This window comes from Tachysurus vachellii, chromosome 6, assembly GCF_030014155.1.
Source record: "Tachysurus vachellii isolate PV-2020 chromosome 6, HZAU_Pvac_v1, whole genome shotgun sequence".
NCBI classification, from domain to species: Eukaryota; Metazoa; Chordata; class Actinopteri; order Siluriformes; family Bagridae; genus Tachysurus; species Tachysurus vachellii.
In genome coordinates this window covers 31,050,956-31,065,351 of record NC_083465.1, presented here as the reverse complement: position 1 = coordinate 31,065,351, position 14,396 = coordinate 31,050,956, and the positions used below count along the sequence as shown (strand labels likewise).

The window sequence follows — 14,396 nt, the reverse complement described above, 5'->3', positions numbered from 1 at the left end:
TACACACACACATACATACACACTCACACACACATACACACACACACACACACACACACACACACACACACATACATACACATTCACACACACACACATACACACGTATGTGTGTCACACACACATACACACTTACACACACACATACATACACACTCACACACACATACACACACACACACACACACACACATACATACACATTCACACACACACACACACACACACATACATACACATTCACACACACACACATACACACGTATGTGTGTCACACACACATACACACTTACACACACGTACACATACACACTCACATACACACTCACACACATACACACTCACATGTGTACTTAGACCCGAGACAGAGCATCTGCCACGACGTTGTCTGTACCTTTCTTGTACCGGATCTCAAGATTGTAATTCTAAAAACTAAGGGACCATCTCATCAACCTCTTATTCTGATTACACATATGTGAAATAAAGGTTAACGGGTTGTGGTCTGTATAAACAATCACAGGAAAGGTAGAAGAACCAACATAAACCTCAAAATGTTGTATTGATAACAACAAAGCCAAAGCTTTCTTCTCTATAGTCGAATAATTTTGTTGACTTCTATTAAACTTCTTCAAGAAGTAACAAATAGGGTGATCGATTCCATCCTTATTCTCCTGAAGAAGTACGGCACCAGCTCCTAAATCGCTTGCGTCCACCTCCAATTTGAACGCTAAAGATAAATTTGGAGCAGTCAAAACCGGCTCACTACACAGCAGTACTTTAATATTGTCAAAGGCTGTTTGACATTCAGATGACCAAATGAATGGTTCTGAAGGACTAAGTAAGGTAGTTAACGGTGCAGCAACAGAGGAGATGTTTCGACAAAAACATCGATAGTAACCGGCCATGCCCAAAAATCGACGCAGCTCATGTTGGGTCTTAGGTACTGGAAAGTCGTTTATAGACGAAATCTTAGCCATCACCGGGCGAACCTGAGCATACCCCACCTGCTTACCTAGGTAAGTCTTACCAGTTAGAGAGGTTCAAAGTCAATGAAGCTTTCTGCAAACGCTTAAACACAGTTTCTAGAAGGGATACATGTTCAAACCAGCTTTGTGAATAAATCACTATGTCATCAAGGTAAGCATTACAATTTGGAACCAAATTAACCAGCCTCTGAAAAGTGGCTGCAGCATTCCGCAGACCAAATGCCATAACCTTGTATTGGAGAAAACAATCTGGTGTTACAAAGGCTGAAATTTCAGAAACTCTGGGGGTTAATGGAACTTGCCAATATCCTTTGAGCAAATCCAGCTTACTCACGAATTTGGCAGAACCAACACTGTCGACACAGTCATCAATCCTTGGCATTGGGAAACAATCAGGTACAGTTACGGCATTGACTCGTCGGTAGTCTGTACAAAAGCGTACGGTAACATCTGACTATTGTACTAAAAGACATGGCGAACTCCATGGACTAACACTGGGAGTGGCTAAGCCTTTCTCCAACAAATACTGAGTCTCTTTCTTCATTGAAGCTCTTTTCATAAAGTTAACTCTATAAGGGTGTTGTTTAATTGGCTGGGCATCCCCTACGTTGATGTCATGCTGCAAGACATTGGTAAGTGTAGGAACATCCCCCAATATAGAAGAGAACTTGCTAAGGAGCTTAATGATATCCTCCTTCTGATCAGCGTTAAGATGTACCAGGAAACTTGACAAATTGGTTATAGTTTCAGAATTAGTGAATCTAGCAAATAACAAGGGGGAATCAAACTCCAACAAGCCTTCTACATTATCTTGTTCCTCCATGGATGAACCCTTGTCACATGCAACCCCTACTGGATGGACAGAACAGCCTCTCTTCTCCTGGAGTGACTCCTTGTCATCTCTGGTATGGTAGGCTTTCAACATATTAATATGACATACCCGTTTCTCACGTTTTCTGTCTGGCGTACTCAATACGTAATCTGTCTCGATCTCATAAGGCCCCGAAAAAAAGTGCAGTTAATGCAGACCCCGGAACAGGAAGTAGAACCAGCACTTGATCACCAACTGCAAAAGATCTATTGACAGCAGATTTATCATGCCAAGTTTTCATCTTTCCCTGAGTCTTAGACAATGATTCACATGTCTAATGATTTAGACATGCTTTCTGAAGTTGATCGTGGAATTTACTGACATAGTCCAACACATTTGTTTTCTTAGAGTCCTCCATGCCTAACATTCTCTCTTTTAGAACTTTCAATGGTCCTCTCGCGGTATGGCCAAAGACCAGGTCTGATGGGCTGAACTTGAGGGACTCCTGCACAGTTTCACGGATTGAAAATAACAGCAAGGGAACACCTTCGTCCCACTCAGACCCTGTCTCAATGCAGTATCTTCTAAGCATTGCTTTCAAGGTCTGATGGAATCTTTCCAATGACCCCTGACTCTCTGGGTGATAAGCACTGGATATACGATGTGTGATATGGAGTGATATAAAAACCTGAGATAAAACTAAATTGTGTGCTCCGTCTGGACAATCCTCGGCAAACCAAAAGTGGTAAAAAAAAAAAACTTTGTTAAAGCTTTAACCACTGCTCGGGATGTAATTTTGCAGAGTGGAATTGCTTCTGGGTATCTGGTAGCTGTACACATAATCGTCAATAGAAACTGATTACCAGATTTGGCCTTTGGTAAAGGACCAACACAATCTACTATAACATGCTCAAATGGTTCGCCTATGACAGGAATTGGGATTAATGGGGCTGGTTGAATCACCTGATTCGGTTTCCCGGCATACTGGCAAGTCTTGCAGTAATGTACGACGTCACGCTTCAAACCGTACCAAAAGAAATGTCGTAAAACGCTGTTGTATGTTTTCGTCACCCCCAAATGTCCAGACAGCAAATGATCGTGCGCATCAGTAGTCCATCTTTCAATAAAAATAAGACGTTGTCAAGTGTACGTTTCCCAGCCAATTTGAGGCATTTTACAAGTGAAACATCATTAATCTGAGCTTCAATTAGTTTTTCACGAGTTACCGACAATATCAATGGGTCGCTCACTACCGCTTCATTCCCCTGATCATGGACATGAAGCTTGTCTTCAGGTATTTCCTCAGCCTCCTGATCTGAACATAAAGAGTCAAATAAAGACACATTACCATCTTTCTTTGATTGCGCATGTGTGATCACACAAGCAGTAAATGCACTTGGATATTTTCGAGACAATTGATCAGAGTCATGCTCTGTCGACAGGATGTGTCAACTACCTCCAGCGAAGGTACCACTTTCTCAACAGCCAAATCGTTACCTAAAATGAAGGATACATCTTTCACCGGTAAAACAGGACGTACTCCTACCTTCACAAAACCAGACACCAAGGCTGTACGCAGATGAATACAGTGCACTGGGACTCTCATGACCTCCATGCTGAAACTCTGTACCAGCCTACTGGATCCAACTGATGTTTCATCTGAAAAGGGCAGAACATCTGCACACATAAACGACTGGGCGGCACCCGTGTCTCTTAACACCTGCACTTCTACCTGATCTTCCTCTCTGCCTGATAGTGATACATAACCTTTAAAAAGAAATGGTTCGTAAACACTGTCAAGTTCACCTTTATTCTGTTCAGAAGGTGCACTCTGACTAACAGTATTCACAAATGCCACCTCTTTTGTTTGGGCCTGCTGCTTGTGCTTTAGGGACAAACACTCTGCTATAACAGCTATGTCCTTTCTTATGACAGTAAAAACACTCGCATTTCTTTTGGCTTTTCACCACCCAGTTTGGGCTGCTGAACCTTCGGCGGTGCCCTAAAAAAACTCCTTTCAGTGATCACTGGCTGAAAGACATTTTGGTGCGTGAGCACAAACTTGTCTGCTAACAGAGAGATGCCTGAGATAATGTTGTTACTTTCTGTTCGTTCAAGTACAGTACTATCCTCTCTGTAAGGCACTGTTTAATATGTTTAAAAGCTCTCTAAGCGATGTAAGATCTTCTGCTCTATTAGAAGCACACGATCTATCAAAAAGAATTCCCTTATCTCCGGCGAATTCAATGTATGTTTGGCTGGCGATTTTCCTACGAGTACGAAACTGCTGCCTATAGGCCTCTGGGACGAACTCATAAACTTTGAGTACAGCTAGCTTAACCACATCATACTCCAGACTGTCCTCCAAACACAGGGTTGAATAAACCTCTGAAGCTTTCCCAGCTAATTTGCACTGCAACAACAACAATGACCATACATCTTTATCCCAACTCAAAGAAGTTGCAATTCTTTCAAAAGCGTTAAAATAGCTATCCACTTCCGATTCACGAAAACTTGGCACTAAAGCAATGTGCTTGCCCACATCAAAAGTGCCTGAACTTGGATTAGCTGAATTGTCACCTACCAATGAGGAGTTCCGCGGGACAGCGAAAACAGCTGCAGCCTTCGCCGCCTCAGTGTCCAACTGTCGAAGCTTTACTTCCTTATCAGCGATCCGCACTCTCAACTGTGCCTCCCCTGCTGAACTGGGAGTGCTCGGTGAAAAAGGTTTGAAAGGTGGAAGGGTTGCCCCGATCTTATCCTCAGCCTCAGCTATGACTAACTCACCCTCACCTTCACCAACCTTCCCAGCAGCTTGCTCCTTGCCAGCAAGAACCGCCCCTCCATCTAGATTAAGCAAGCTTAAACTCCAGAATTAACTAAGCAGTCAATTAATTCAGTTTTATATTTTAAAAGTTTGTTTTGTAATCGCAGTTTGGAAGTGGTCCGCTATTATTAACAACTCATCCTTCCTGCATTTTTCAGTCACCTCCAATGAGGGATTATCAACAAAACTCTGCAGGTTAAACGTCATGAAACCTCACCACAATGCCACAAGAATAAATTTGCTCAACCTAACGTTCACACACAATTCAGACTGTAAACAAAACACACACCTCATTCCCCAACAAAGGCAACCACAACCGCTTTTTAGGACGAGCCCTCAATTATGTTACGTCTCATTATATGTCTAGAGGATACTCACACACACTCACACACATACACACTCACACACATACACACACATACACACTCACACATACACACACAATTCAGACTGTAAACAAAACACACACCTCATTCCCCAACAAAGGCAATCGCATCCGCTTTTTAGGACGAGCTCCCAATTATGTTACTTCTCATTATATGTCTAGAGGATACACACTCATATACACACACATACACACTCTCACACACATACACACTCTCACACACACTCACACACATACACACTCTCACACACACTCACACACATACACACTCATACACATACACTCACACACACATACACACACTCACACACATACAGTACACACATACAGTACACACATACTCGCACACATACAGTACACACACTCACACATACACGCACTCACACACATACAGTACACACATACACACACTCACACACATACAGTACACACACTCACACATACACGCACTCACACACATACAGTACACACATACACACACTCACACACATACAGTACACACATACTCACACACTCGCACACATACAGTACACACACTCACACACATACACACATACAGTACACACACTCTCACACATACACACACACACTCACACATACACATACAGTTCACACACATACAGCTCACACACACACACACACACATACACACACATACACATACACACACATACTCACACACACTCACACACATACATGCATGCATAGATACACACACATACACACTCACTCACTCACTCACACACATATATACACACACATACACACACACACTTACATACGTACATGCATACATACACATACATACATACATACATACATACATACATACACATACATACACACAAATGACGAGTTTTTAGTCTACATGTATGTGTCTGTAAGTAAAGTGAGAGTGGTGTGTGTGTGCGTGTGTTTGTAGGTAAAGATGGAGCCGTGTCTCAGCCTGATGTTCAGGTGAACGGTGTTCAGTTGGAGGAGCTCACTGCACTCAGAATGGAGCTGGAGGAGCTACGCACACAACAGACACTGCTGCAGACACAACTCACCGAGAAGGACACACTCATCTCCAGTCTAGTGAGTGTGTGATAGAAAGAGGAGAGTTTGTGCTATTTATTATAGTCTGCTAACTAATTTATAATGTACTTTTGTGTGTTTGTGCACAGAAAGCAGAAGCAGCTCAGTCTGCAGAAAGACCAGCACCTACATCAGAAAACGCAGAACTACTGAAGGTATAAGGGAGAACTAACATACACTGTGTGTGTGTGTGTGTGTGTGTGTGTGTGTGTTTAGTGTACTGAGTGTTTTTGGTCCTACAGGAAGTAGAGGCTCTACGAGTGCAGGTTCAGGGTCAGCAGGATGAGATCTCACAACTGCAGTGTGAAAGACACGAGCTACAACAGAGAACCCAAACTGGGGTGAGGGCTGATCTTAAAGATCCAGTGTTCTAATATAATACTGCAGATCTATTGCTATTATACTGTAGTTCTGTTATACTATTTTATACCATTAATATTCATTACTCCTCGTTACTCATTACACCGTGTCTCGTCTCAGTCGGGTTCCCTAAGTGAAGGAGAATCGGCGAAACTCAGGGATCTGGAGCAGAGACTGTCACTACAAACCACAGAAACACATCGACTGCAGGTCTCAAACACACGCAAACACACACACACACACACACACACACACACACACACCTTCATGCATTCTTTCTCTGGCTTGTGTCTGTGTGTGTATGTGTCTGTGTGTGTATGTGTCTGTGTGTGTATGTGTCTGTGTGTGTATGTGTCTGTGTGTGTATGTGTCTGTGTGTGTATGTGTCTGTGTCTGTGTGTGTCTGTGTCTGTGTGTGTCTGTCTGTGTGTGTGTGTGTGTGTGTGTGTGTGTGTGTGTGTGTGTGTCTGTGTCTGTGTGTGTCTGTGTCTGTGTCTGTGTATATGTCTGTCTGTCTGTGTATGTCTGAGTATATGTGTGTGTCTGTGTATATATATGTGTGTGTGTGTGTGTTTCAGGAGGAGGTCCGGACTCACTCAGAGAGCAGGACACAGTTGGAGAAGGAGTTAGCGGCGGCTAACAGCACGGTGGTCATACTTCAGACAGAGAAGACTAAACTGCAACAAGATGTGAGCGAGTCAAAGAAGGAGCAGGACGACCTGCTGATGCTCCTCGCTGATCAGGACCAGAAAATCTTCACTCTCAAACAGAGACTTAAAAACCTCGGAGAGACGGTAAACACTCACTGTACTGCCCCTGAGATTTGCCCCACTGCCTCTGATGCTTCTATACTCTACCGATTGGTGCACAGGAACATCAGCCGTTGAATAAATGTGAATGTCAGACCTTTATGCACGAGGCTTTACTGCCTCACCTCAGAGCCAGAGCTGCTTCAGAACTTCACCCTTTCTGCCTTTACTCAATCCAATCACATGACAATGTTTGTACATTTTGTCTAAAACTTGAGATTGTCTAAAAATGACCAATGAAGAAGATCTCATTGTCTCTCCACAGATTGAGGACGAGGATGATCTGGACGCAAGGGACCAGTCTGATGATGATGAAGAAGAGGAGGAAGATGATTAATAGTGTCGTCGTGACCCGTTTAATCCTGACACTAATGAGACAAACGAGAGACAAACGGTCCTGTTTTCTTGCTGCAAAATCATCTGTTTGTTTGTTTTTTAAATTTTTTATTGGTTTATTTCCTGTTAGCTGATGATGCCACCTTACCACGTTTGCTCATTTGTAATCAGAACATTGTTTAGTGGAGCAGTTCCATTAAAATGCTAATGTGGCTAAGCAGTGACTGGACTCTAGTAGCTACCAATTAGCATGATACCTGCTGAGGATTTTCTTCTGTTTTCTTTTTATTTCATTTTGTATTTCATTCAGTTGAACATTGTTTAACAAAATAGTTCCACCAAGCTGATAATGTAACATTAGCCACTTATCAGAAAATGCTGCTACCAAGGAGTGTAAGCTAATAGCTGCCAGCTAGCATGTGATCGCTTTTTTCCAGCTAGCATGTGATCGCTCTTTTTCAGCTAGCATGTGATCGCTCTTTGTTTTCCATTCATTAGCAACATTAGCATTTTCACCTGTTTTAAAATGTATTAAATATAAATGCAGATAAATGACTTCAGACGAGTTTCTGGTGATCTGCAGCAATGTTTTAATTGAGTTGACAAAAGTTATATTATTAGCAGGAATTTAGCAGCTCTTCATTAGCATAAAGTCATTTGACTATCAGCTTTAATTCTTTGCTAGCAACATTACCGTTTGGATGGAAATATTAAAATATAAAGATGTAAATAAATGACTACAGAAGAATGTCCATACAGTTCAATCATGTGAGTGTTGCTGAGTGTGAAGACTGGAGTGTCAGGTGTGATGTCATCACGACTTTACTGAACTGTGGTGTTAAACGATGCTTCAACTCCATTATATTTGTCAAGAGAAGAAACTATTTAATCTTTAATAAAAATATAGAAAATATGAACTGTGAAAAAAATGACAATAACAGAAGTTATGTTTTAAAATGCTGATGTTGCTAACAATAAATAGAAGCTCCTCGCTGCTGATCAGCTCACTCTTGTGGACGTTTTATTGTTTATAAAAATTAGCATTCTGGAATAAATCTTACCTGAAATCTATAAGAATATAAAACTAAATGACATTTACACACAACCACAACCCTAAACCTGGGCCGTGGGTTTAGGGTCAGTCTAGAACGAGCAAGAACAGTGTGATGTGATGTAATAACATGGCCACAATAAGAGATGAGAACTTTCAAAGCCTTGTTTATAGCGTAACTAAGCAGATTTTTGATATTAATTCTACATTTAAAAAGGAATGACTGAATAATCATCACTAGGTAAAGACCGTGTTTTGGTCATTTGCCTTTAAACACGTTATATTTAATTTCTGTATTTAACATTAATATTTCAGCTTTATAAAATGTCACTATATCAACGATTGCACACGGTTTTCAATCCGTTTATATCGATAATTCACATATTTTATATAGTCACAGTAATATAAATGAATGTTCTTTTTAAGATGGATCTGTCTGAGCTGAACTTCTGACTAATCAGAATGGGGAATGTTCTGATAGAAAAGAATATTAAACTTTTTGTCTTTCAATAGAATAAAAGTGAAAATGTCACATTTCTAGTTTAAGATTTGTTTTTTAAGATTTATGTGAAAGAGAGAAACATGTAATTCCAATTAAAGAACTATTATACTACATTTTCCAAACTATTTAAAGTAATGTAGTGTAATGCAGTTTTTGTCCACCAGAGGGAGGGATCGCTTTATATAATCTCCATCATTAGATTCATATACCATTTATAGGTACACTCTGTGTGTCTTTGTGTGTGTATGTCTGTGTGTGTGTGTGTGTGTGTGTGTGTGTGTGTGTGTGTGTGTGTGTGTGTATGTGTGTGTGTGTGAATGTGTATGTGTGTGTCTGTGTGTGTGTGCATGTGTGAGTGTGTATGTGTGTCTGTGTGTGTGTGTGTCTGTGTGTGTTCGTATGTGTGTGTCAGTGCGTGTGTGTCTGTGTGTGTCTGTGTGTATGTGTATGTGTGTGTGTATCTGTGTGTGTGTGTTTGTGTGTATGTGTGTGTATTGTCGTGGTAAAAAAGTGAGGGATCGCTTTATATAATCTCCATTATTAGATTCATACACCATTTATAGATACACTCTTTGTGTGTCTTTGTGTGTGTGTCTGTGTGTGTGTGTGTGTCTGTGAATGTGTGTGTCTGTCTGTGTGTTTGTGTATGTGTGTGTATGTGTGTGTATCTGTGTGTATGTGTGTGTGTATGTGTGTGTATGTGTGTGTATGTTTGTGTGTATGTGTGTGTGTATGTTTGTGTGTATGTGTGTATTGTTGTGGTAAAAAAGTGAGATATTATGATGCTCTGGGGGAAGTTTACAGAACACAATGTTGTGTTGAGATATTATTCAGTGTGTGTGAGTTATTATTACTGAGTGAGTTATTATTACTGAGTTATTATTACTGATCAGTGTGTGTGAGTTATTATTACTGATCAGTGTGTGAGTTATTATTACTGATCAGTGTGTGAGTTATTATTACTGATCAGTGTGTGAGTTATTACTGATCAGTGTGTGTGAGTTATTATTACTGATCAGTGTGTGAGTTATTATTACTGATCAGTGTGTGTGAGTTATTATTACTGATCAGTGTGTGCGTTATTATTACTGATCAGTGTGTGAGTTATTATTACTGATCAGTGTGTGAGTTATTATTACTGATCAGTGTGTGAGTTATTATTACTGATCAGTGTGTGTGAGTTATTATTACTGATCAGTGTGTGAGTTATTATTACTGATCAGTGTGTGTGAGTTATTATTACTGATCAGTGTGTGAGTTATTATTACTGATCAGTGTGTGTGAGTTATTATTACTGATCAGTGTGTGTGAGTTATTATTACTGATCAGTGTGTGAGTTATTATTACTGATCAGTGTGTGTGAGTTATTATTACTGATCAGTGTGTGAGTTATTATTACTGATCAGTGTGTGAGTTATTATTACTGATCAGTGTGTGAGTTATTATTACTGATCAGTGTGTGAGTTATTATTACTGATCAGTGTGTGAGTTATTATTACTGATCAGTGTGTGTGAGTTATTATTACTGATCAGTGTGTGAGTTATTATTACTGATCAGTGTGTGAGTTATTATTACTGATCAGTGTGTGAGTTATTATTACTGATCAGTGTGTGAGTTATTATTACTGATCAGTGTGTGTGAGTTATTATTACTGATCAGTGTGTGAGTTATTATTACTGATCAGTGTGTGAGTTATTATTACTGATCAGTGTGTGAGTTATTATTACTGATCAGTGTGTGTGAGTTATTATTACTGATCAGTGTGTGTGAGTTATTATTACTGATCAGTGTGTGAGTTATTATTACTGATCAGTGTGTGAGTTATTATTACTGATCAGTGTGTGTGAGTTATTATTACTGATCAGTGTGTGTGAGTTATTATTACTGATCAGTGTGTGAGTTATTATTACTGATCAGTGTGTGTGAGTTATTATTACTGATCAGTGTGTGAGTTATTATTACTGATCAGTGTGTGAGTTATTATTACTGATCAGTGTGTGAGTTATTATTACTGATCAGTGTGTGTGAGTTATTATTACTGATCAGTGTGTGAGTTATTATTACTGATCAGTGTGTGTGAGTTATTATTACTGATCAGTGTGTGTGAGTTATTATTACTGATCAGTGTGTGAGTTATTATTACTGATCAGTGTGTGAGTTATTATTACTGATCAGTGTGTGAGTTATTATTACTGATCAGTGTGTGTGAGTTATTATTACTGATCAGTGTGTGTGAGTTATTATTACTGATCAGTGTGTGTGAGTTATTATTACTGATCAGTGTGTGAGTTATTATTACTGATCAGTGTGTGAGTTATTATTACTGATCAGTGTGTGAGTTATTATTACTGATCAGTGTGTGTGAGTTATTATTACTGATCAGTGTGTGTGAGTTATTATTACTGATCAGTGTGTGTGAGTTATTATTACTGATCAGTGTGTGTGAGTTATTATTACTGATCAGTGTGTGAGTTATTATTACTGATCAGTGTGTGTGAGTTATTATTACTGATCAGTGTGTGTGAGTTATTATTACTGATCAGTGTGTGAGTTATTATTACTGATCAGTGTGTGAGTTATTATTACTGATCAGTGTGTGTGAGTTATTATTACTGATCAGTGTGTGTGAGTTATTATTACTGATCAGTGTGTGAGTTATTATTACTGATCAGTGTGTGTGAGTTATTATTACTGATCAGTGTGTGTGAGTTATTATTACTGATCAGTGTGTGAGTTATTATTACTGATCAGTGTGTGAGTTATTATTACTGATCAGTGTGTGAGTTATTATTACTGATCAGTGTGTGTGAGTTATTATTACTGATCAGTGTGTGTGAGTTATTATTACTGATCAGTGTGTGTGAGTTATTATTACTGATCAGTGTGTGTGAGTTATTATTACTGATCAGTGTGTGTGAGTTATTATTACTGATCAGTGTGTGAGTTATTATTACTGATCAGTGTGTGAGTTATTATTACTGATCAGTGTGTGAGTTATTATTACTGATCAGTGTGTGTGAGTTATTATTACTGATCAGTGTGTGTGAGTTATTATTACTGATCAGTGTGTGTGAGTTATTATTACTGATCAGTGTGTGTGAGTTATTATTACTGATCAGTGTGTGAGTTATTATTACTGATCAGTGTGTGTGAGTTATTATTACTGATCAGTGTGTGTGAGTTATTATTACTGATCAGTGTGTGAGTTATTATTACTGATCAGTGTGTGAGTTATTATTACTGATCAGTGTGTGAGTTATTATTACTGATCAGTGTGTGAGTTATTATTACTGATCAGTGTGTGTGAGTTATTATTACTGATCAGTGTGTGTGAGTTATTATTACTGATCAGTGTGTGAGTTATTATTACTGATCAGTGTGTGAGTTATTATTACTGATCAGTGTGTGTGAGTTATTATTACTGATCAGTGTGTGAGTTATTATTACTGATCAGTGTGTGAGTTATTATTACTGATCAGTGTGTGAGTTATTATTACTGATCAGTGTGTGTGAGTTATTATTACTGATCAGTGTGTGAGTTATTATTACTGATCAGTGTGTGAGTTATTATTACTGATCAGTGTGTGTGAGTTATTATTACTGATCAGTGTGTGTGAGTTATTATTACTGATCAGTGTGTGTGAGTTATTATTACTGATCAGTGTGTGAGTTATTATTACTGATCAGTGCAGTTTGATGTCACATTAAATGTGTTTTTATCACATATGAAGATTTAGTCTTCAGATAAAACACACAGAGAGCTGATAATCACAGCAACATTATATAGAGTTCATATTACAATAAAACGTGAAAGGCGCTTTATTTATTTATATATTTATTGTAACTCATTCGTAGTAAAATCTTTATTAATTAATGACGTATTAATTAACAGCGCGCTAAAACGTGACCAATCACAGCGCTCTACAATTCTTTCATCAAGCGATAAAGGAGAACCTTTATGGAATGCCCAAAGGGTCACATATCGCCATAATTCAATCTTTAATTCAATTTCATACCGTTTTGTCCGTTAATAATAATGTGTGAACCTGTAAAAACAACTAAAACTCACATGTTCTCATAGGAGAAGAAGTCAAGAAGTTTTTATTTTCCTTTTAACCATATAAAGCAGAACTCCAGGTCTGGTGCTGAATAAAACATCATACAGATCAAAAAAACAGACCTAAGGACTTAAAGTAAGTTGTCCTAGATAACGGGACGTGAGACAAATGACAGTACAAACAAACAATATAAAACACTACAGGACAAATAGACAAAGTACACAAATGTAAACAGTTTATTATGGGTGCTGCAGTAGACATGGATGTGTCCCTCCTCACACTGCACCTCGCTCCCTCAGCACTGCTCCACTGGTTTCACCATCTCTCAGGGTAACAGGGAGGAAACCATCAAGACCCTTCTCTGTTTTGCACCAGGTGGTGGAATGAACCTCACCTAGATGTCTGAACAGCTGAGTCACTGACCGTCTACAAAAGACGGGTGAAGACCTTCATCTTACTGAAACACTGAACTAGCACTTTTTCCCTTGTTTGTTATATGATCAGCTTTAGGTTGATGGTATCGTACATCAGTAACCTAGTGAACAAGAGTTAATGTATTCATCAATAGAGACTTAAAAGCACTGTTGTACGTCACTCTGAATAAGGACGTCTGCCAGATACCCTAAACCGTGGGACCCTGTGTGTTTGGTCATGGCGTACTGCAGAGCCGCAGGGTCATGGAGACACATGGAGACACATGGAGACACATGGAGACACATCTGACCCATCTAATAAGTGATATTACTGACTCTTACTCATGGATGTGCCTTATAAATAAAACACATCTTTCCAAATAGAATGCTTTAGATATTATATTCTTTTGTAGTCTATAAAACCAAAAATCCCCCAATTTTTATTTGAAGAACACGTGTTTGAAGGACACGTGCTAGTGAACCAGCATTAACACTTCTGTACGTCGCTCTGGATAAGGGCGTCTGCCAGATGCTGTAAATGTAAACGTGTTTGGGACTCTTTTGGGATTCCACAAAGATACCGTACGTCTCCACGTGTCTGGGGGAACCGACCAATCCCAGAGCAGAGCTCTTTCCGTGGAGCTGACCAATCCCACAGCGCCAATCTTTTCCGAGCGCCTCTTGGTCTGGCCAATCCGCTGCGTGTCAGACCTGATGCAGGGCGGGGCGTCGCAGAGGGCGTGGTTTGGGATGAAAGCCGAAACAAGGCGTGTATAACCG

General features: G+C 39.4%; 1 protein-coding gene across 4 annotated transcripts in view; it reads left to right on the top strand.

The window, feature by feature from the left end:
- uso1 (USO1 vesicle transport factor) overlaps positions 1–8,598 on the top strand; it is a 24,611-nt gene extending 16,013 nt beyond the window's left edge. For all 4 annotated transcript variants that reach the window (XM_060873268.1, XM_060873269.1, XM_060873267.1 and 1 more), the window contains 6 exons: positions 5,932–6,086; positions 6,176–6,241; positions 6,329–6,427; positions 6,567–6,656; positions 7,025–7,240; positions 7,521–8,598. In XM_060873268.1, the coding sequence (XP_060729251.1) occupies positions 5,932–6,086; positions 6,176–6,241; positions 6,329–6,427; positions 6,567–6,656; positions 7,025–7,240; positions 7,521–7,592 (698 nt within the window). In that variant the 3' untranslated portion in view covers positions 7,593–8,598. The remainder of the gene's footprint in view (positions 1–5,931; positions 6,087–6,175; positions 6,242–6,328; positions 6,428–6,566; positions 6,657–7,024; positions 7,241–7,520) is intronic.
- Positions 8,599–14,396: the final 5,798 nt, after the last annotated feature.